Raw genomic sequence first — 24,023 nt, forward strand, 5'->3', positions numbered from 1 at the left:
ACTGTTACACTCAGAACATTTCCTGTGTTATAAAAAAAATACATAGACTCCCACTGCTAAACTGAAAATGCTGGCAGCTTGGCTGTCATGCCAATCCATGGGCTTCAATATTTTGAGTCATTCATCTGGAAAAAGTATACAGGAGTTCTGACTTCACTTGCTGCATGCTGTTCCAAGTCAGGAAGTCAGAAAATACTGACGATAAAGATAGCCAGGCAACTAGCATTTCTAAAAGGAGACCAGCAATTGCAACCTGTATGTTCATTCAGTACAGTTTAAATAGCAAAAGGCATCTCTTTAGTGACCAGGTCATTTTTTGCGATTCGGCATTGTGTCGCTTTAACTGACAATTGCGCAGTCGTGCGATGCTCTACCCAAACAAAATTGACGTCCCTTTTTCCCACAGATAGAGCTTTCATTTGGTGGTATTTGATCACCTTGGCGGTTTTTATTTTTTGCGCTATAAACAAAAAAGGAGAATCAACTTTGAAAAAAAGCAATATTTTTTACTTTTTGCTATAATAAATATCCCCCCAAAAAATCTAAAAAAACAAATTTCTTCCTCAGTTTAGGCTGATATGGATTCTTCTACATATTTTTGGTAAAAAAAAATGAACAATAAGCGTATATTGATTGGTTTGCACAAATGTTATAGCGTCTACAAAATAGGGGATATATTTATGGCATTTTTAGTATTCATTTTTTTCTGCGATTTTTATTGAGACTGCAACATTGCGGCGGATAGATCGGACACTTTTTTGGGACCACTGACATTTATACAGCGATCAGAGCTAAAAAAAGCCACTGATTACTGTATAAATGTCATTGGCAGGGAAGGGGTTAACACTAGGGGGCGATCAAGGGGTTAAATGTGTGTCCTAGGGAGTGTTCCTAACTGTGGGGGGATGGGACTGCCTGGAGGAGGAGACCGATTGCTGTTCATACTTAGTATGAAAAACAGATCTATCTCCTCTCCCCTAACAGAACTGAGATCTGACTGTTTACATTGACAGATCTCTGTTCTGTCTCTCTCAGGAGCGATCGCGGGTGCCCGGCGGACATCGCGGCTGCTGGACAAGAGAATCAGCTCTGTCGTCGCATTGCGTGCCCCCCCTAGTGGTCTTAAAGCTTCTGACGTACCGTAAAAATTGTTCAGGAGAATTATGCTGGCTATATGCCAATATAAACGTTTTAAATTTGTGTCACAGAACCTTTCGTAGCAGACTGTTCTTTCTCTTCTCAGATTCTACAGTTACATGCTGTGACCACAGATGTCTCTACAGAGATATTGTCAGCATACGGCTCTATTGCTGTCTATCTTTTTGTCTTTTTTTTATTTAAACTTATATTTATGCATATTCAGAATATGGAATTACTTTAGGCTCCATTCGCACCTAAGCTTTTTCAGCTCGTAAAACGCTCATCTCAAAAGTTCCAAAACGCCCAACAAGCAAAAACCCATTTATTTCAATGTCACCTGTTCACATCTGAGTGTTCTGTTGCCTGAAGCAAAAGGCCTGAAGCTCAAAAAAGTACATGAGCTTAATTTTAGGCAGATTACAGGCGTTTTTCTGCTTTTACATTGATGACCTTTTGACCTGTACAAAATCATGGCAAAATCCCTGTAAAATTGTGCGACTTTCTGCCTGAAAACAATACACTCAGGTGTGAATGCAGCCCAATGCCCTGTACACACGATCAGACATTGATCGGACATTCCGACAACAAAATCCATCGTATTTTTTCCCACAGATTTTGGGCCAAACTTGTCTTGCATACGCACGGTCGCACAAAGTTGATGGAAAATTTGATCGTTCTGAACGCAGTCACGTAAAACACGTACGTCGGGACTATAAACAGGGCAGTAGCCAATAGCTTTCGTCTCTTAATTTATTCTGAGCAAGCGTGGCGCTTTGTGCGTCGGATTTGTGTACACACGATCGGAATTTAAACGATCGGATTTTGTTGTCGGAAAATTTTACATCCTGCTCTCAAACTTTGTGTGTCAGAAATTCCGACGGAAAAAGTCCGATGGAGCCCACACACGATCGGAATTTCCGACAACACAATCCGATCGCACTTTTTCCATCGGAAAATCCGATCGTGTGTACAGGACATTAGTGTGGATAGTCTGGGTACAGGTTTTCCTTTAAGTGGTTGTAAAGGCAGAAGGTTTTTTATCTGCATGCATCTTCTGCATGCAGGTAAAAAACCTTCTTAATGGTGCAGCTAGAACCCCCCCTCCACCTGTGCCTGATCTCGATCCAGCAATGTGCAAGAGAGCTGAGGCTTTCTCTGCTCCCTTACTTCTCCTTGGCTTAGAGACAGCTGTGGGAGCCATTGGCTCCTGTTGCTGTCAATCAGAGCCAGTGAGGAGTGAGCAGGGGCGTGGCCGAGCTGTGCTCTGTGTGTCTTATGCCCATACAGAGCTGGCACAAGTGTCCCTATAGCAAGCAGGTTGTTATGGTGAGCACATGGCGGGGGCAGGGGAGCGGGCCATAAGCGCTGGCAGAGGACCTGAGAAGAAGAGGATATGGACTGCTCTGTGCAAAACCATTGCACAGAGTAGGTAAGTATAACATGTTTGTTATTTTATTTTTTTTAAATGAACCTTTAGAATCCCTTTAAGGAATCATTACAAAGATGTATTCTATGGATGATTGTGCTCAACCACAGAAATCTGTTTTTCCACAATTAAAAATCCCAATTTCTAGAAACATCATTTCTGGAGGCTCCTTCCACCAACTCATATTCATGTTAAAAATTTGATGTGCTGGGGAAATCTCCTTCCACCAGCTCCTATATTTGTAAATTCGAAGTGCTGCTGGAGGGGAGGGGGGCTGTTCTCATTCCATTGTTCCAGGCTGCATTATGAATGACACTTATAGAAGCATAATACAGAAAAACAGAGAACACTCACTGCACTGCACATTCAGTGATTATTTTCCTAGCGCCAGCCCAGAATTTGTTGGCTGCTGTCTGCACTAATCTGCCAAGGGATGACATCCATTAATCTCCCATTTTCCCCTTACCTTCTATTACAGAACAGGTAGTATTTGCCTGGGAGGGAGGTGTACAGTTCTCACAGTGACATATTAACCTGTGCAGTCCCAGAGAAGCTGCTGTGAGCCTCGCAGGTTATCATTCTCCTTCAGTACAACTAGCAGGAAAATGTTAATGTTCCCTATTCTGGCCACCCAGATCCTTTGAGTCTGCGCCTGGAGGTGCACAGCTTTACAGCACACACAGCCAACACAAAACCACTGTGGTGAGCAATTCACTTCAAGGTCTTGATTAATTAAGGCAGCTGTTCATTTATCAAAGCCATAGAGTTGACAGCATTATTAGTGGCTTTTTAATTATACACGTGGAAGTTCTATGAACCTCATGAAGCTTAAGGAAGTTTCCTTCAGCCTTCTCTCCATGGAAGATAGATGTAATTGAGGCACTCTCGATAGATAAAGCACTGAGAATATTTAACTGCAACACTACAATAACATTTTATATACTCTACATAGTGTTCTTCACCATATAATGCTGGATGGCTACTGTGATTCACATGCCGGTTCACACTGGTGCAATGCCAAACATCGCACAGACATCGCATGTAATTCGCAGCGCACTACCATTCACAATACATGCGATGTTTGTGTGGTGCGATATCAACCATAGAGATAGTATGGCTGATATCGCACCGCATTCGGTGCAAACACGCACAGGACCCTTTTTTCTGTTCGGACCAGAATCGGATCGCATGTGTGTTCACACATATGCGATCCGATTCATGTCCGAACTGTCAGTTCGCAGTGCGATATGCAAGCTGAACTGGGGGTGTCGTTAACAATGTATTGACACTCCCCAGCGATTCGCATATGGCAGTGTGAACTGACATGCGATGCGGGAACACGCAGTGGATTCGCAGTGTTCTCGCATCGCACCAGTGTGAACCGGCACTCAGTGATGTTATTATTATAATTATCTTTGAGTCTTTTGAGATTTCTCCAGCCTGTCATATCAAGTAACCAAATCATTGAAATCTCTCCTACAACAAACACCACCAGCAGACTTTAAAGAGTAACTAAAGGCAAACATTTTTTTTTTTTTTTTTAAATTTCGGAAAGATTGGGGAGAGAACTTAACACCTGTTTTTATTGCTGTCTGTGCCCCAGTTATGGACATTCGCCCTCTAAGTTTGTCCTGTTTACCGTTATTATTGAAAGTGAAAGCAAAAGAAAATCCCACATTTTGGGTTGACCCCAGAACCAGATCATAGAGAGAAATCTTCCAATGTGGACACTAGTTCTGGTGACACCTTGGGATTCCTTCAATTTGGAGAGCTTTCCTCTCACTTCCTGCTTTCGATATAAGACAGGAAGTGAAGGAAAATCTCCCCTGTGGGACACAGATTGAAATGACAGAGGTTTTAATCTTTCTTTTCTCCATCCATAATGTAAAAAAAAAAAAGCTTTGCCTTCGGCTCTACCTTAAGTCTGATTCACTAAATTTAACAAGCATTTACTCAGCTTCAGGAATGCATTGACACCTGATTTACAAAAGTATATTATAGGCTGTCATATTTTGCACAAAGATGAAATACTAGAAAATGGATTGTAGAGAAGATAGCTACGTGTAAAAAATATAGATTATAAACATTATTATAGCAAAAATACTTATTCTAAATTTTTTAATAAAGTGGATCTTGCATTGCAAGTAAGGACAGCTTAATTAGCCATGCTGCCACCTCCCCAGGCCAAATGCTAAAGTTGTTAAAAAAAAAAAAGTCCATTAGAAAAGCAAACGTTAGTAAAACATTAGTAAATATACTTACCTTACCCGGTTTCCATACTGCAGGGGGTGACATTATCAATTCTGACAAGATCCATGGAATGCTGAATACCCTAATGCCGCGTACACACGAGCGGACATTACGGCGGACTTTGCCCGGCGGACTTTTCGATGTACTTTCCGACGGACTTTCTGAATGAACGGACTTGCCTACACACAATCCACCAAAGTCCGTCGAATTCGTACGTGATGACGTACGACCGGACTAAAACAAGAAAGTTCATAGCCAGTAGCCAATAGCTGCCCTAGCATGGCTTTTTGTCCGTCGAACTAGCATACAGACGGCGGACTTTTCGACTGGACTCGATTTCAACGGATAAATTTTAAACAAGTTTCAAATCTAAGTCCGTCCAACTTTTGAGAAAACAAAGTCCGCTGGAGCCCACACACATCGAATTGTCCGACGAAATCCAGTCCGCCGGGCAAAGTCCGCCGTAATGTCCGCTCGTGTGTACGCGGCATAAATCTTGCGAGAAGACACTCCAACACAATGCAATAATTAGAATACTCAGTAGTCTCCTGGTTCTTCTCAAAGGGATGGGTACCTCACCCTCACCTAGTGGGCAGAGATGGAAGGTACGGTAAGTGCATTTTTAGTGCAAGGTCAAAGGCAATAGCTATTTTATAGTTGTGGCACTTATCAAAGCTAACCGTTATCATGGGAGTATGTAATATGTATGTTGTTAACATTGTAGGAACATTTCTTTGTACAACACAGCTATAACAGGGTTCTCAATTGTATCCTTTCTTAATAGGCTCAGCTCCGCTCAGGTCATACCCACTGCTCTCCGTCATCACCCGACAGCCCAATGTTGTATCCCACTTGGTCCCTTCACCTTCATCCTCGCACATTCCTTTGCTCTCCCCTACACATCTCTCTTCACCTTGTGCACGCTCTGAGACTCCCGCCAGTGAAGCCCCCCAAAGTAGTGAGTCTGAGATTGAGCAGGCAACACCTCGTGTGAAAAAGCCACGGCGCAGCAGAACTATCTTCACTGAAATGCAACTCATGGGCCTGGAGAAGAAGTTCCAGAAACAGAAGTATCTCTCAACTCCAGACCGGTGAGTCAAAGGTGGTTGCAAAAAATGTGTACTAACCGTGCAGCTGTTCAAGGGCCTTCTGGAATTTAGGGGTCAAATTATATGAGATGAGGGTTAGATGAGTGCTGGGCTTTTTTCAGATGTGACTCAGACCTGGAACAGGCATTTACGGATAGGAGATATTCTTAAAGATGCCCTAAACATGCTCCTAGAGTCAAAAATTCAAGTGGTGTCACATAACCTCTCCTCATTTCCTGCCTGACCAGCACTGAGACTTGCAGAATGCTCCTCCCATTTCCTCTTGATGCCATTTAGGAGCAAGTAGAAGAAATGTTTGATTTCTGACACTAGTTGCATATAATGGATTATGAGAGACTTCAGGGCATTATACATTTTATTCTTTCCCTGCATCTAATAGGGCAGAGCTAAGTGTTATAATTTGGCATTAACTTCTTAAGGACTGCCCGCCCGCATTGTACTGTAAACAGGCAGTTCCTACAGGTACAGCGACGTACCTCTACGTCTCTGGCCCTTTCCAGATACAGGGCACACATGCAAGGAGAGCAATGCAGGGAGAAGGAACAAAGATATTTTTAGTAAAAAGCAGTACATAATGCACACATTAATACTTGTTAGGCACACACTTAAACCCTTGATTACCCCAAGATGGTAACGCCTTCCCAGCTAGTGTCATTAGTACAGTGACAGTGTATAGTATTATCATTGGTGACTGTATTAGTGTCACTGGTGATGTCAGTGTCAGTTAGTGAGTTCCCAACCAGTGTCAGTGTCAGATTGCCCGCTCCACCATCACAGTCCCACTATAAGTTGCTGATCACCGCCATTATTTATTAATATAAAAAAATGTAAACTAAAAATTCTAGTACATATACCATAGTTTGCAGATGCTTTAACTTTCACACAAACCAATCAATATACACTTATTAGGATTATTTTTTTTTTACAAAAGACATGTAGCAGAATACATTTTGGCCTAAATTTACTGTGTGAAAAAACTTGATTTTTGTATACTTTTTTTTATTGAATATATTTTATAGGAAAAGTAAAAAATATTGTTTTTTTTTTTCCAATTTTTCAATCTTTTTTCATTAATATAGTAAAAAATGATGATCAAATACCACCAAAAGAAAGCTCTACTTGTATGAAAAAAATGATAGAAATTTTGTTTGGATACACCATTGCATAACCGCGCAAGTACCAGTTAAAGTGCTAAATAGCAAAAAATAGCCAGTTTATGAAGGGGATAAAACCTTCCAAAGCTGAAGTGGTCAATTGAATTGGTGGGACCAAAAACTGTTCTTGCACAGGGTGCCTTTTCTGACCACACAACTGCTTTGAGTGAATATGCTTAGACAGTGGGGGTTGATTTACTAAAACTGGAGAGTGGAGAATCGAGTGCAGCTGTGCATGGTAGCCAATTGGCTTTAACTTTAGCTTGTTTAATTAAGCTTTGAGAAAAATAAAATAAATGGAAGCTGATTGGTTTCTGTGCAGAGCTGCACCAGATTTTGCACACTTCAGTTTTAATAAATCAACGCCAATGTACTGTGGTCTTAAGCGCAACTTGCCTGCTCTTACATAGTGCCCATTATACAGCCACTTCTTTACAGCTCAAGTACATGTAAGCCTTGAAAAATCACTCATACCTCTAAAATAACTTATATACATAAATTTATTTTGATGTGTGCGCCTATACAGCACAATCAAGCATGGAACATATTAGTGAACAGAACGCCGCTCTCCCGAGACACAATAACAAAGCCCCCAGTGGGGGGGGGGGGGCAAAACGCGTCAGGGTGTGGTTTGCAGAGGAGTGATGTCTGAGGCCGCTTCCTACTTCTATCTTGTGTAGGTCAGTCAGGAGAGCGGTGTTCTGTTTACCTATATGTTTGACACTCTCTGGATGAGCTTGCTTTGACGCCTGGAGACCAAGAGAAAACTTCTTCCTGCTTACACCGGTGCTACAAGTTTAGTTCAGATCACAATCAAGTATGGAGATCAAGTCTTAGAAAATAGTTTTATCTGTGAAGTTAGGACACGTGCAACAGGTGTTTCAGCCAAGCTGCTTGAGGTGATTGTACTGCTTGGGCCTTAAAGAAGGGGGTACACCCTAAATAAAACCCTTATTTTATTCAGCCAAGCTGCTCACACGTAAAGCTTTTTGTACCTTTAGTTCATAAATATGGGAAGAGCATCTGCTGGTCTGGCTGTTTTTGTTCCTATGTCTATGATACCAGAACACAGTTCTGAATGGGAATACAATTGATCAGACCAATCTATAAACCTTGACCAATTGCTACTGTTGCAATGCAGATAAGCTCCGGAGCTGTGTGCCTCTATCCTCATTTACTGTGCTATAAGCCTATATGTTTGGCTGTGCCACGTGTAAAAGTTTATACAGTGGTCTAAAGAAACTTCTGTCTTGAGTCTTTGGGCATCCTGAAGCTGGTCTCCCCATCTAGCTCTCCCCCATGAGATTAGATTTATTAGCAAATAAGAGATATCAGCTCAATTTTACAGTAATTAAAAATTACTTACATATAGCAACAGAAAAAATAAGTTAAATTAGGCAGACTGAAACAAGCAAGTCACAGTTTCCTATCTACAAACTGCAAAAAGTGCAACACCAATGAACAAAGTCACAGGAGACAAAGTTTACTTTTCATTCTCTGCAGAAAATGAAAGTTTTCTTTATGCTGTGGAAATTATCACTTTATGTGCTATTTTAATTGGTCCTTTTGTAATGTAGCTATGATGCATTTACTAGGCTTTAAAATAACTTGTCCACCTTATTTTTTGAGCATAAAAGGAAACACCGAAGCACAAAACGTATTATGCCATTCGGCAGCTCTCCAGCTTCAATCAGACATGTAAATTCACAAGCAGTGATCTAAGGAGCTACCCGTGGATTTAGAACAGAACATTCTGTGCTCCAGCAGTGGGCACATAGAGATATATAGGAGGCTCTGCAGACAATAAATGATCCTATTCATTTTTATTGAGAAGGGCTTTTAAAAAATGCAATTTCTCTGCTCTGTCCCAAATGCTGTGTTGGCCTGGCGGGTCCAGCTGTTTCAGGCTTAAATGCTACCCCAGCTGCACAGCACTGTCAGCAGACACAATGGGCAAATCCTCTATATGGTCTTGGCATCTGAGTTGGCACAAGTATGAGTGAGATCAATCGCTTCGCCTATTATCCAGATGCTGAAGATCACAAGCATTTAGGCAAACTGAAAGAAATGGCTCTGGACTGAGACATTCATCTCATAGACATTAAAATGTCAGCTGAAACCATTAAGAGGCTCAGTGAATCGTCTGTGGGTAACGGAGAGCCGGGTCCACCGCTTGTAGTCCAGCCAGATTTTAACAGCATAACAGACAAAAGAAACTTTAGTCTCATAGCTAACCAAGAAATGTGTGAATTTTCACAGAGAGACATTTAATAGTTTTGGGTAACATCTATAAGGTCATCAGAGATATCTTCCAAAGCATGATGGTCTCCCCAGGCTCGGTCTTTTAAATGGGGGTGGTGGCAGTTAAAGGGTTAATTGTGTAATTAGCCCAGTGACAATCACTCTCAGGCTGCTCGCACCTAGATTGTGGTCCCGCAAGCTGGAAAATCTTTGTGCTGGGCGCAGCTGAGAATGGTATTGTTACATAAGTGACAGCGTGGTGTGAGGTTGGCCGGTCCTTCGTTGCAAGTGAGCGAGGAGGGCAGGGATCTGACACCCGCGTTCGTCACATGATGGTAGAAGGGTTGTCCCCCTTGATTATATCTGCTTCTAATCTCCCAAATTAATGCCCCTTCCCCAGAAATGATGCTGGTCCCCAAATAAAACCTTGTAGTTTATTGCAAAAATATTTTTAGATTTGGCTTAGTTGGTAGTGTATAAGCTCTATAATTGCTACCGGGTTGATGAAACATTTACAAAGAATAGACACTTTGTAACAACCAACTAATCAGCTATGCATACCTATCCAGACTAAGTTTATTACCTAATGCCTGATTTTCATGTGCGTTTTTCAGGCTGGACTTGGCTCAGTCTCTGGGTCTGACACAGCTGCAGGTCAAGACGTGGTATCAGAATCGCAGGATGAAATGGAAAAAAATTGTAAGTTCACTTCTTTGTCTTTTAACTAAGTTTATTTCCTGTAAATTGATATACACAGCAATAAACAATGGGTTAAATAGAGTCATCAGCAGGACCCTCATTAAGCAAGTAAAGAAGAATATAACGCAGGGCAATATTATGTTGGTCGAGGTATATACAAAGCCAATTTTAGTCTTAAAGTGATATTAAAGGTTCCTTTTTAAAATAAAAAAATAAACATGTCATACTTACCTGCTCTGTGCAAGGTTTTGCACAGAGCAACCCCCCTCCTCTTCTTCTGGAGTTCCCCCGATGCTCCTGGCTCCTCCTCTTCGGTGAGTGCCCCCATAGCAAGTCGCTTCCTATGGGGGCACTCATGTGGGCTCGCTCCTGAGCCACCCTGTCTGCATCTATTGACACAGACCGGGCGGCTTGGCCCCGCGTCACAGCATTTGATTGACAGCAGCGGGAGCCAATGGCTCCCACTGCTATCAATCAGCCCAGAGAGGAGGGTCAGATCCAGGAGAGCCTTGGCTCTACTGCATAACGCTGTATCATGAATGGGCTCAGGTAAGTTTGGGGGGGGGGGGGGGCAAGGAGGGGAAGATTCTGTTACACAGAATGTTTTTTTTTACCTTAATGCATAGAATGCATTAGGGTAAAAAACCTTTAGGCCTTGGAACCACTTTAGGAGGGCATGAACCGAAAATTGTGCGGACTCCCCAATAGAATTCAGGAAACAAGAGCAGTAGATAATATAAAATCCGGGAATATAGAGCTCAGAGTATTATCTGTGCAGGCAACAGAGTATGATGGCAATAACAAGCAATCCATTTATTACTATCATGTAAGTCTAAGTATACTGTACTACCCTGTTTCCCCGAAAATAAGACCTAACGTGATTGTCGGTGATGGCTGCAATATAAGCCCTACCCCCCAAATAAGTCCTAGTTAAAGTCCTTGTAGGTCTTATTTTCAGGGTAGGGCTTATTTACGGGGAAACAGGGTAGGGCTTATTTGGGGGGTAGGGCTTACATTGCAGCCATCACCGACAATCATGCTAGGTCTTATTTTCGGGGAAACGGGGTAAGGTAAAATGTAAGTAACATATCATTTTAAATGACCATAACCATACTCTATGGGGTTAATTTACTAAAACTGGAGAGTGCAAAATCTGGTGCCGCTGTGTATGCTAGCCAATGTTGCTTATCTGTTACTGTGGGAAACACAGTTTTTTTGTGAAGTCAATATGGCAGCTCTCTGACAGTGGTAGATGGTAAAAGCATTTGTTGCAAAACATTTAGGATTTGTTCTTGCCTGCATGTAAGAATTTGAATCTTTGTTTTCACCAGGTGCTTAAGGGTGGCCAGGAGGCCCCCACCAAGCCAAAAGGGCGTCCAAAGAAGAATTCCATCCCAACTTCTGAAGAAATTGAAGCAGAAGAGAGGCTACACAGACTGGCAGAGGACACACAGATGAAGGCAGATAATGATAATGGGAATCAGGTCCAAGAGGCAGAAGAGGGTGACACAACTGTGGAAGAAAATGAACAGGAAGAGACCCGGAATCCAGAAACTCCATCGCCACCTCTGCCTTGTACATCAATAGAGGCCCCACCAAACGAACGGGAATCCTCAAGATAAATAGAGGACAGCACAACAATAAACTGTACAATGTGGCTTAGGAAGCCCTTGGAAGTTCTGAAGTGTGTTCTATGAACTTATCTTAGACACAGACCCGGATCATTACTTAGATCCTCCCTCCATCCTTCCATTTAGAAAGGAAAAGGTTAAAGCTGCTACGCAGGAGGGAGTAGAACAGAGAATCTCTGTGACTAACGGGGGCTGCGCAGACAAGACTGGGAATTTTTGCTGTGTTTGAAAACAATTGGACAGTGTATATATAGTTTTCTTTATTTTTGTGCCAGCAACTGTAGTGAAAAAGGGTGAAAAAAAAAGCCAGGCGGCCTGAAAGAGGCTGCTTTTCCCAGTGTGACCCACTGGTGGATGCCTTAATTCTAAGTGCCTTTCTTGCATGCTACATGTTTTTAAGCACGTGGATGTGTTCATTCAGAGATATTGCAATTTAAATCCTTCAAGTATGTTGGTCATATCTTATTGACAAGCCACTATCCATAAGAACACTGGAAGAAAAGACATAATGTACTGTGTACAGAGAAAAGACCAGTGTGTTTGTGCTGTTCTGACTTATAAAAGATAACACCAAGCAATCAGAACATGGTCACATGAAAGAAACCATGCACTTATGTTGGCTAAACTCATCACAATCTGATTCTATTTTCTTATTTAGATTGGCCAGCAATCGTAATGGGCCTCTCTGATTGGATAGACAATAAATGCATTGTTTTGGTATACTTTCACATTACATAGCTGTTGGTAAATCGAAAAGTGATTTTCCTATTGTTTATTCAGACTGTTACATGTTTTGCCAGTTTAAGAGGTGCCATAGTCTACATTTTCACATAGTAGCCTAACAACATCGATTCATCTGTCAAGCGAAAACTACTGTGCAGTTTGAAGTTATATAAGTACACAAATGTTAACAATTTTTTGTTACAAAATGATTTACATGCAACAAAACTTGCATTATCTCTTTTATGTTTCTGTGTTTTCCAGCATGGCCTCAATATCATTAGCAAAGCTGTTTACATTCTCTGGCCGTACACACAGACCAGAATCACTGGGATGAGTTTATCAGAAAAAATTAAAGTAGAAGTGGAGCTGTTGCCCGCAGCAACATAACTCGATTCCTTGTTTTGTTTTCCTAGTGAAGGTCTGGGAAGGAAAAGTGATACCTGGTTCCTTGCCATAGCCAATAACTTTGCTCCTGCTTTCATAAAACCAATGTTACTGTCTGGGACAGATCTAACACACACACACACACACACACAGAGCAAAGCAGTCTCTCTGCTGGGTGGATGATATTTGGGCTTTATTAGAAAAAAAGGCAACATTTTTTTTATAAAGATAATCAAGAGACTTGCTTTTTACACCCTAAAAGTTGTTACATTTTGAATGTCTCTTCTGCATTATGTAAAACCACAAGTTTTCTGTGCACAAAATATGTCACGTCGTCATTACCACCTTGTTGAAATATAGTAAACCCTTTACAAAAGGACGATATGCTAGAGCTAATATTTCTCTGAAAATAAGATAGTGAGATATGGGTTTTGATCTTTATAAATGGGCCCCATCGATGCGGGAGAGAAAGAGCCGTACAAGTGCAAGTAATATGGTGGGTTCAATAACATTACAATGCTCTGAACATGCCTACACAGAGGATCAGGAACAGATAAAGACTCACTGGAAAATATCTTTAGAAAGGAGCATAATCCTTGGTACATTTATTTCATTTACTATAACCATGGTCTTTTGGTCTTTCCTTTTGCAACATCCCAGATGCATGCTGTTTTTTTTTTTTGCTTGGCAAATGTTACATGTGAAGAGTTCTCAGGATTTCACAAACCTGCACTCATGTTGGAGAGCATTTTATATATTACCAACAATAACTAATCCTGAGTTAAAGTATATTCTTTAGCTATGAATAGTTAGAATCTTTATCAAGTTTTTAATGCTGTCTGTGTCTCTGCTGGGAAGATTCACTCCCTATTTGAACTGATGAGCATTGCCACCAAAAAAGAAAAAAAAAGAGGAAATCCAAACTTTTAGCATTGTTCCAAAAACAAGTGGTAAGGTGAACTCTTTCTCTGAGGACATTTGTTCCTGGGAAAACTCTCTAATGCGACGTACACACGATCGGAAATTCGGTCAGCAAAAGACCGATGAGAGCTTTTGGTCAGAAAATGTGACCGTGTGTATGCTCCATTGGACTTTTGCTGGCGGAATTCCCGCCAGCAAAAGATTGAGAGCAGGTTCTCAATTTTTCGGTCAGAAAAAGTTCCTATCCGAAAATGTGATTGTCTGTACAAATTCCGACACGCAAAATTCCTACGCATGCTCGGAAACAATTTTACACATGCTCAGAAGCATTGAACTTAATTTTCTCGGCTCGTCGTAATGTTGTACGTCATCGCGTTCTTGACGGTCGAAAGTTCAGAGAACTTTTGTGTGACCGTGTGTATGCAAGGCAAGCTTGAGCGGAATTCCGTCTGAAAAACCATCCAAGTTTTTTCCGACGGAAAATCCGCTCGTGTGTACGTAGCATTAGAGGGCAAAATTCTTGAATTTGGCATATTTCCTCTAACTTCCTTTTGTGTCTCTGGTACAGGACGCGAAGGGAGACTTCCTCAATGTACACAGACACCAAAAATTATTTGTCTTTCTCTACTCTATCCAAAACAAAAAAAAGGTTGCAGCCATGCATACACTATATTATTACATATTTGTTAATATATAAAAGCCTTCCCTTTCTTTAAAGGATATAATTTAAGAAAAAGTAGTGTGTGTGTAAAAAATAAACATCCCTACTCACCTCTATGCTGCAGCATCTGTATGATTCTGCAGCTGTCCCCCATTGGCTCTAATCCCGAGAACTGGGCGATCACATAATCGCTGATCTTTCAGTTCTTGGTCAGCTCTGAGCAGAGAGCTGTGACCTCCAGCACTCACTGGATTGTCAGGCAGGAGATGGGGGGGGCACAGCTGGCTTTGACTCTCAGCTGAGCGCTGAAAGCCAGAGCCAGCTGTCAATCAGGCAGTTGGGTGCATCCCGACAATATGGCTGAGATCCTTCCAGAGCGTGGAGCGGCTCTGTAATGTCAGCCAACAGCAGCTTTAGCCTGCTGTTGGCTGATTAAGGATCACAAGAATGCAAAAGTACGTGCACTCCTGTGATTAACAGAGAACAAGATACTATATACGACACTATACTTTATACCAAGCTATCCTTTGCATTTTTCTATAACAAAACGTTAATAAAGCTTTACAATCTCCTTAAAAGAGAATTTTCTGGTGAGTCTTTACCCAGAGAACAGGGGATCTGATCTTTGTGCCAGTGACAACATCTGCATAAATGACTGCTTCCACTAGGAATTGTTAAGTACAAGGCTCACGTACAGATAGAAAGGTTGTCAGACCAAATGAAAAATAGAGATAAATGTAAGATTTTAGATGAAATGGGATTGATTTACTAAAGGGAAATAGACTGTGCACTTTGCAAGTGCAGTTGCACCAATTTTCCTAAAAGCTTATTGAATCTGGTGAAGCTTCACTTTGTAAAGAATACCCAATCAGGTGCAAGAAAAATGTAAAAAACAAAACAAAAAGAAACAAGCATTATTGCTTGTATATGATTGGATAATGAAAATCAACAGAGCCTAACCACATTCACTGAGGTCTGTGGAAAATGGGTGCAACTGCACTTGCAAATCCAATTCCAAAAAAGGTGGGACACTGTGTAAAATCTTCATAAAAACAGATTGTAATGATTTGCAAATCTCATAAACCAATTATTTATTCACAAAAGAAAATACAAAACATATTAAATCCTTAAACTGAGAAAAAGTACAATTTTAAAAAACAAATAAGGTCATTTTGAAATTGATGGCAGCAAGAGCATCTTAGAGTCAGCGCGTCCAGAAGTAAAGATGGGTAAAGGTTCACCAATCTGGGAAAAACTGTCTAAAATTTGTTCCCAATGTAAATTGCAAAGACTTTAAATATATCATCATCCACAGTAAATAATATCATCAAAAGATTCTGAGAATCTGCAGAAATGTCTGTGTGCAAGGGCAAGGCCAAAACGCAATACTGAATGGCCATGAACTTCACGCCCTCAGATGGCACTGCATTAACCACTTCAGCCCCGAGCCTCTTTTTGACACTTGTTGTTTACAAGTTAAGATATATATTTTTTTTTTTTCTAACACCCTAGAGAATAAAATGGCGGTCCTTGCAATACTTTCTGTCACACCGTATTTGCACAGTGGCTTTGCAAGCGCACTTTTTTTGGGAAAAAATACACCTTTTTAAATTAAAAAATAAGACAACAGTAAAGATAATTTTTTTTTTTTTTTATATCATGAAAGATATTGTTACGCCAAGTAAATTTATATCCAACATGTCACGCTTCAAAATTGCGCCTGCTCGTAGAATGGCGACAAACTTTTACCCTTAAAAATCTCCATAGGCGATGTTTAAAACTTTCTACAGGTTACCAGTTTTGAGTTACAGAGGAGGTCTAGGGCTAAAATGATTGCTCTCGCTCTAACGATCGGGGCGATACCTCACATGTGTGGTTTGAACATTGTTTTCATATGCGAGTGCTACTCGTACGTATGCGTTCGCTTCTGCGCGCGAGCTCGTTGAGACGGGGCGCTTTACCAAAAAAAATTTTTTCTTATTTATTTTACTTTTTTTTAGACTGTCTTTTTAAAAAAAAATGGGTCACTTTTATTCCTATTACAAGGAATGTAAACATCCCTTGTAATAGAAGAAAAGCATGACAAGACCTGTTAAATATGAGATCTGGGGTCAAAAAGACCTCAGATCTCATATTTACACTAAAATGCAATAAAAAATAAACAAAAAAAGTCACTTTCTCATTTAAGAGCTATGGGCAGAAGTGACGTTTAATGTCACTTCCGCCCTCCCATGCTATAGAGCTGAGCAGGGGCCATCTTTCCTCTCAGTCGGCAGCCAAGCATCCACAGGAGAGGACGCAATCGCCTCCGCCACTACGGGTCCAGTAAGCGGCAGAGACTACCAGAGCGCGGCAGGAGGGGGGTTGGCACCTCTCCCGCCACCGATAAAAGTGATCTCGCGAATCCGCTGCGGAGACCACCTGTATCTTAAAGAGAAACGCATGCTGTTCCCGAAAATACCGGGGTCATGGCAGCTAGCTGCTGCCATAACCCTGGTATGTAGTGTCAAAGTACCGATGTACGAGTACGGCGATTTGTGTGAAGCGTTAAAAAAAGACATGATTCTGTGATGGACATCGCAGCATGGAGCTCAGGAACACTCCCAAAAATCACTGTCTGTGAACACAGTTTGCCGTGCCATCCAAAAATGCAAGGTAAAGCTCTATCTTGCATAGAAAAAGCCATATCTGAACATGATCCAGAAATGCCACCATCTCCTCTGGGCCAAAGCCCATTTAAAATGATCTGTTGTGGTTCAGTTGCATTTTTAAAAGTTCGGTATGCTGCATTTTTGGTGTGGTAACAAAGATGCACCAAAAACATACCTCCCCATTGAAATGAATGGAAAACCTGCGGTTGCATCTTTGGTTCTTTTATTGAGTCGTTTGTTGTTGTGAAAGCTGCCTTAGTGTGTATGAAATGGCAGTTTGCACATCTGGAAAGGCACCATCAATGCTGAAAGATACAGTATATCCAGGGTTTTAAACCAGCATATGCTCAGACAAGAATGGGACAACATTCCTCTTCCAAAACTCCAGAAACTGGTCTCAGTTCCCAGACATTTACAGAGTGTTGTTAAAAGAAGAGGGGATGCTACACCGTGGTAAAAATGGCCCAGTCCCAACTTTTCTGGACTTTGAGTTGTATTTTGTCAGCTTTCTGTTGCCCTATTCCAATTTTTTGGAGACGTGTTGTTACCATCAATTTCAAACTTACCTTATTTTTTTTAATATATTTACATACGTTTGTATAATATGTATTATAATATGTAAATATTTGTATTATATTCTGTTTTTATGTAAATTTTACACAGCATCCCAACTTTCTTGAAATTTGGGTTGTACATAACGTAGTTCCAGTCTCTGTTCTGGAATATTTTAGGCTTCGCTGTGCCTACTCTATTATGTTCTAGATTCTCTGTCTTCCTCAGTTTCCTATAAAAAATGTATATGTGTTTTGAAAACTTTACTAACAATAACTGTAAACAATAATGTTACCAAAGACGTATTGTTTAGTACAGATAAGAGTGACAACTCCTGCATAGTATGATATATAACGACAGAGAACAGATATGGTAAGAAAACTGGTCCAACAGGAGGAACATTCTGCATTAGATGATGTCTCACATCTCAGGGATACTGACTGATCTGCCATGATAATGCTTGTGGGGCCTACTAGGACAAAGTCTCAGACTCGCGTTTCTGACGAAAAATGAATTTGGAGTAAGATTTAGAATAAAAAATATGGTATCTATTTTTGAAAATAAAATTAGAAGAGACCTATTTAGATCTTGTGTGTGTGTTTGTTTGTTGTCTAATATCTGTAATAACAAATCAGTGAAGTAAACATTTATTTTGTTTCCAACAAAAGATATCGTTTCATTCTCATATATACAGTATGATTTACAAAACACACTAAGCTATCAATGATGGAAGTAGGAGGCATGTTACTTGAATTAACTCTTATGCCGTGTACACACGAGCGGAATGTCCGACAGAAAAAGTCCGACAGGAGCTTTTACGTCGAAAATTCTGATGGATAAAGAAAGATAACATGCTCTAAATTTTTCCGACGGAACCAATTCCTATCGGGAATTCTGGAATTTTGATTTACCACTGAGACAAATTCAAGAAATAAAATTTATGGACAAGGCTGGCAGGAACAAAGGAAGGAAAACAATTATATACTTCTTATTGCAATTTGCAGCACAGTATTTACAAGAATTGTACTAAGAGAAATATGAAGGCTGCCTTTGCTAACCTTCTTATGAAGATGCCAGAAATGATCATCTGGAACTGATCTGCACTACAGGGAGAGAAAAAGATTCAAAGGATGTATGTAAAGCTTTGAGTAGTGTATACAAACAGCTATAGTGGTTCACACTGAGCAGCTGTAGTAAGCAACAGAATATCATAAGAAGGTCCACAGAGATCCAACAAATATAATAAATCAATCATTAAAATTCCCACAACTTTAAAGAGGAGGGCCCATTAAAAAAAAATAAATAAATAAAAGTCAGCAGCTACAAATACTGCAGCTGCTGACTTTTAATTGGACACTTACCTGTCCCAGGGTCCAGTGATGCAGGGGATCGACTCCCCCTCCGTTCAGCGGCGTCGGCATTGCAACTGTGGGCGCCGGGCTGTGGCTTCACAGCCGGGCACCCACTGCGCATGTGCGAGCGGCGCCGCGCGCCGTGATTGGCTGCTCAGTCACCTGGGACCTGTAATGGGTCCCAGATGATTGAAAAGAGGGAGGGAGCAGAGCTGAGCCCTTCCTGTGCCGAGGGGGAAGTGATGTCACCAGCCCAGGCAATGGAAGAGGCAGACTACGAGGGACCCCCTAGCAACAGGCATTTAGAGGTGAGTAAAAAAAAAAAAATCCAAATTTTTTTTGTATTTTTTTTTCTAGGCATTTTCATGCATTTTTTTTTTTTTTTGGTGGAACACCACTTTAACTTGTAGCTAGGCATATATAGAGAGGTGCACTCTTTTTGGTACAAAACATAAAGAGAAACCTTAAAGTGCAAGGGCATAGTCTAGTACCTTCTTTAATGTGAAATAAAATTAAAGTATCATGATGCAAGCAGAGATCCTATACAGAGCGCATACAGTATAAGCAGCACACCTGTCCATAGCCACTTGAGGCCAATGATATTGGGATCAGGCGAGGTAGAAATGTCAGCTCCGACATTCGCACACCATGCACCACTCATGCTTCTCCTCTCTCCTCACATATAATTGCTGTCAGATAGCTGCGCCCATCGCTAGGTATGCTGTTGGCCTCCTGACTATAAAAATTCATTTCAGGGACATTTTCCTTCCTCAACTGGTTAGACTATTTGTTTTTTAATTAATTTACTAACTATGAACAGAAGGAACTGCAAATAAAAGTATTCATTTACATAACAATAAAAATAAAATTTTTTTTACTTATTTGTCATTTTTTTACATTCCCGCTGCAGCAAATTAAACTAGCTTTCCCATACACCCAGTCAAAAGTAAATCCAAAAACTTGTCTAAACCCACTGCATTGAATATATTATCAAACAAAATGGGTCCATGGTAATTGCAGCTGGATTCTCCAAAAGCAATGACGATCAAATATCAAAAGAGAAACCTTAATAAATATAAATATATATTTATTTATTATGGTTTCTATTTTGATATCTGATTGTTATTGCTTTTTGAGAATCCAGCTGCATTTTTTTTTATAAGTGATCACAAAGCCTCTGTTCTCAGCTGCATAAGGGGCTTAGAGAGGTTGGGGAGGAGATTCCTTATGACGATGAGGTGGTAACAGCATCTTGAACAGAGCACAGGAATACACTGTGAGGAGCCAGGCAAGGGGCATGTCAGCAGTAGGCAGGGAAACTGCAGCATACTGATATTACCAGTGAAGAGTTGTGCGGGGGGGGGGGGGGGGGGGGGGGGGGGTGTCGGCAGAAGTCTAACCATCCTCCCAAGTAGAATGCAAAGAAGTAAACTGACCATGTTTGCATTATTGTGCTTCCATGCCCTGGTGTGGTCAGTTTAAAACAGGAAAGCAAAGGGACTGACAGAATAACCAGCAATTTCACACAAAGAAGCAATGCAAGGAGAACAGGATACTTTTTAATACAAGTACTTGGTAACACAGACACATATCAGAAATATGAAATGTTAGGGTAACATACACTTTAACACATTTTGGGTGCTTTTCCATCATGTTCTTATGATTAAGCAACCAGTATGTGATGTCTTATTGTCAGTTCCTTTTAACGCTAATAATAAACCTTCAATCCAGCAGTGAGTACTATGGACTTGTTTTATTTGATGTATATTATGATTTAGTGACCATAAAAAGGGGTGATCAACTTATAGCGGTAGTAAAGTCATCTTTGCAGACCTGCAGCCTGTGCCACAGCGTTGTATTCTGAGCCCAAATTACCTTAAAACGAAACCCTCCAGTGGCACGCTGTCATCGCTGACAGGACTTCCATCTTCACTTCGTCTTCTTCCGGGTTCGCAGGCACCAGCCATCTGACTGGCCCAGTCGCGATGACGTCACTCTCACACATGCGCGCTGGAGTCACAGTTTCTGGCACAGACCCCTGAAGGAACAGCACACTGCAGAGCGCATGCAGCCGTGATGTCATCAGCTGCTGCTCTGTAGAATTTCTCATTAACGTGCATCTTTATTATAAGCTTACCTGTAGGTAAGAGTACCAGAAACAACTTTACTACCAGTTTAACTTGAAAGTTTTTTCTTTGTTTTTTTTTACTAAGAGTAATATTTTTGTGTAACGCTAGATAAAGTAATGCAAAAAAAAAGGAAACATGACGCTCAACATTTTTTATACATTTTCTAATGCCTTCTATTGCTGTTTGCATCTGACTTTCTACATAAATATGTCCACTCACTGCAGTGGGGAACACCATCCTCATTATTGCCCTATGCTGAGCCCCTACACAAATATATTTATTATCCTGTTTTATATTATTCTGTATACAGAAAGCTATAGTAACCCTATTCAAGTGTCAGAAGAACTTGAATATCATTTTAATAATTACACCTACGTGTATCACGAGTTTGTGGTTTAAATCCTGCTGGGGTGTTAATAAATGCTCATGATTTATATGCCTATTATCTATGAAATAAGTTAAATAAACAGCTTATTGATATTTACAGTTTTCAAGGGCAGGGCGTGATGATAAAAGAAAGGACCAGCCTTATACTCAATATCCAGCCTCACCTTGAATCTCTGTTAAAACTTGTGTATAAGCTTCTACAACAACACTGCCACTATTGTGCTCCTCTAAGATGGGTCGAGAATGCCATGGGAGTGCACCAGATCAGAGGAATCATTGTTGTTTTTGGTGGTTCAATTAAATATATCAAAATGTGCCTGCAACACTAAATTACAATTATTAAATTGATGTACTTCAGGAGTGATGCCAAAGATTAATTGCAGATCTATTAAAGAATTCAAGAAAAGCAGGCAGTACCTTTCCACACTCTCATGTGGAATCCCAGCACAATTACAATACTGATACTAATGCTACTGATACTGATTCTTAGGGTCCCAGAGGGAAAAAAACTGACACTTTGGGGTCTAAGAACAGGAAAACACTAACAATTGGTGTCTCAACATTTAGGGGTCTCAGAACACTATACATTGACATTTGGAACTCCCAGAACAATTGATCTCTCTCGGATGACTTTTAAAATTGTCACACTGATTTTCAGGGCATCCCAGAAATGCAAGACACTAACATTTGGAGAGCTCAGAACAAAGACACGCTTACACTTGGGGGGTCCCAGAATGACACACTGACACTTCGAAATCCCAGAACAATGACTCACTGATACTTGGGGTTCCCAAGACAATTAAACTTAAGGGTCTCAGTACAGTGACTTATTGACACTTGGGGGTCCTAGCACAATGATAAAGTGACACTTGGGGGTTCCAGCAGTATTAGACAATGACCTGTAAGGGTCCCCGGAACAATGACATGCTGAAACTTGGGGATCATAGACAAATGACAAAGTGAAACTTGAGAGTCCCAAACAATGACATTTGGGGGTGACACACTATCAGGTGGATTTACTAAACGGAAACAGACTGCATGTTGCAAAGTGCATTTGCACTCTGCAAGAGCAGTTGCTCCAGAGCTTAGTAAGTGAGCAGAAGCTCTGCTGACTTTCATCATCCAATAATGTACAAGCAAAAAACCTGTTTTGTTTCCCCCCCTTGTACATGATTCGGTATTCTTTGCAAAGTGAAGCTGTACCTCATTTACACTCTGGAGCAACTGCATTTGCCTTTAGTAAATCAACCCCAAAGTCTTGGAGGTTCTAAAACATTGACACACTGACGCTCAAGGCTCTCTGAACAAAGACACATTGGCACTTAGGGTTCCCAGCACAAGGACACACTGGTATTTGGGGCTCCCAGAACAACACACTTAAGGTTTCCCATACAATGACATTTAGGGGTCCAAGAACAAAGACAAACTGACACTTGAGGGTCCCAAAACAATTACAAACTGACACTTGGGGTCCTAGAACAATGACATTTGGAACATTCATAACAATGACACACTTGGGGGTCCCAGAACAATGACATACTGATCCTTGGAGGTCCCAGTACAATGACACACTGACACTGAGGGGGTCCAGAACCAGGGACACAATGATACTTGGGGGTCCCAGAATGATGCACAATGAAACTTGGGGGTCCAAGAACAACAACTCTGACACTTGGGGGTTCAAAAACAGTGACAGTTGTGGATTACAGAACAATTACTGACACTTGAGGGTCTGCAATCAAAAGTACACAGACAATCGAGTGTCTCAGAACAAGACACATTTACACTGAGGGGTCCCAGGACAATGACACACTGTCACTTGGGGGTTCAGTAACAAGGACACACTGACACCTTGGTGTCCCAGAACAATGATAATTGGCACTCCCAGTACTTGGGAGTTCAGGAACAATGACACACTGGGGGTTCAGGAACAATGACACACTGACGCTTTGGGGTCCCAGAACAATGACAATTAGGGCTCCTAGAACAATTACATACTGACACTCAGGAGTCCCAATCAAGGGACACTGATACCTGGGGGTTCCAGAACAGTGCCACACTGACACTTGGGAGGTGCAAGAATTGTGGCACAGAACAAAGACACACTGATACTTAGGAGTCCCAGAACAAAGACACTTGGGGTCCCTGAATAATGCCCCCCCCCCCCCCGCTAATATACAGTATCTCACAAAAGTGAGTACATCCCTCACATTTTTGTAAATATTTTATTATATTTTTTCATGTGACAACACTGAAGAAATTACACTTTGCTACAATGTAAGGTAGTGAGTGTATAGCTTGTATAACAGTGTAAATTTGCTGTCCCCTCAAAATAACTCAACACAGCCATTAATGTCTAAGCCGCTGGCAACAAAAATTAGTACATCCTTAAGTGAAAATGTCCAAATTGGGCCCAAAGTGTCAATATTTTGTGTTGCCACCATTGTTTTCCAGCACTGCCTTAACCCTCTTGGGCATGGAGTTCACCAGAGCTTCACAGGTTGTCACTGGAGTCCTCTTCCACTCCTCCATGATGACATCACGGAGCTGGTGGATGTTAGAGACCTTCGCTCCTCCACCTTCAGTTTGAGGATGCCCCACAGATGCTCAATA

The 24,023-nt window shown here is 41.0% G+C and overlaps 1 protein-coding gene across 1 annotated transcript in view; it reads left to right on the plus strand.

Annotated features, from left to right (window-relative positions):
• Positions 1–18,126, plus strand: part of BARX2 (BARX homeobox 2) — a 57,957-nt gene extending 39,831 nt beyond the window's left edge. Inside the window, exons 2-4 of the mRNA XM_073603308.1 lie at positions 5,601–5,907; positions 9,935–10,019; positions 11,351–18,126. Of these exons, the coding sequence (XP_073459409.1) occupies positions 5,601–5,907; positions 9,935–10,019; positions 11,351–11,641 (683 nt within the window). The 3' untranslated portion in view covers positions 11,642–18,126. The remainder of the gene's footprint in view (positions 1–5,600; positions 5,908–9,934; positions 10,020–11,350) is intronic.
• The last annotated feature ends 5,897 nt before the right edge of the window (positions 18,127–24,023 follow it).

The sequence above is a fragment of the Aquarana catesbeiana genome, linkage group LG10 (assembly GCF_042186555.1).
Source record: "Aquarana catesbeiana isolate 2022-GZ linkage group LG10, ASM4218655v1, whole genome shotgun sequence".
NCBI classification, from domain to species: domain Eukaryota; kingdom Metazoa; phylum Chordata; class Amphibia; order Anura; family Ranidae; genus Aquarana; species Aquarana catesbeiana.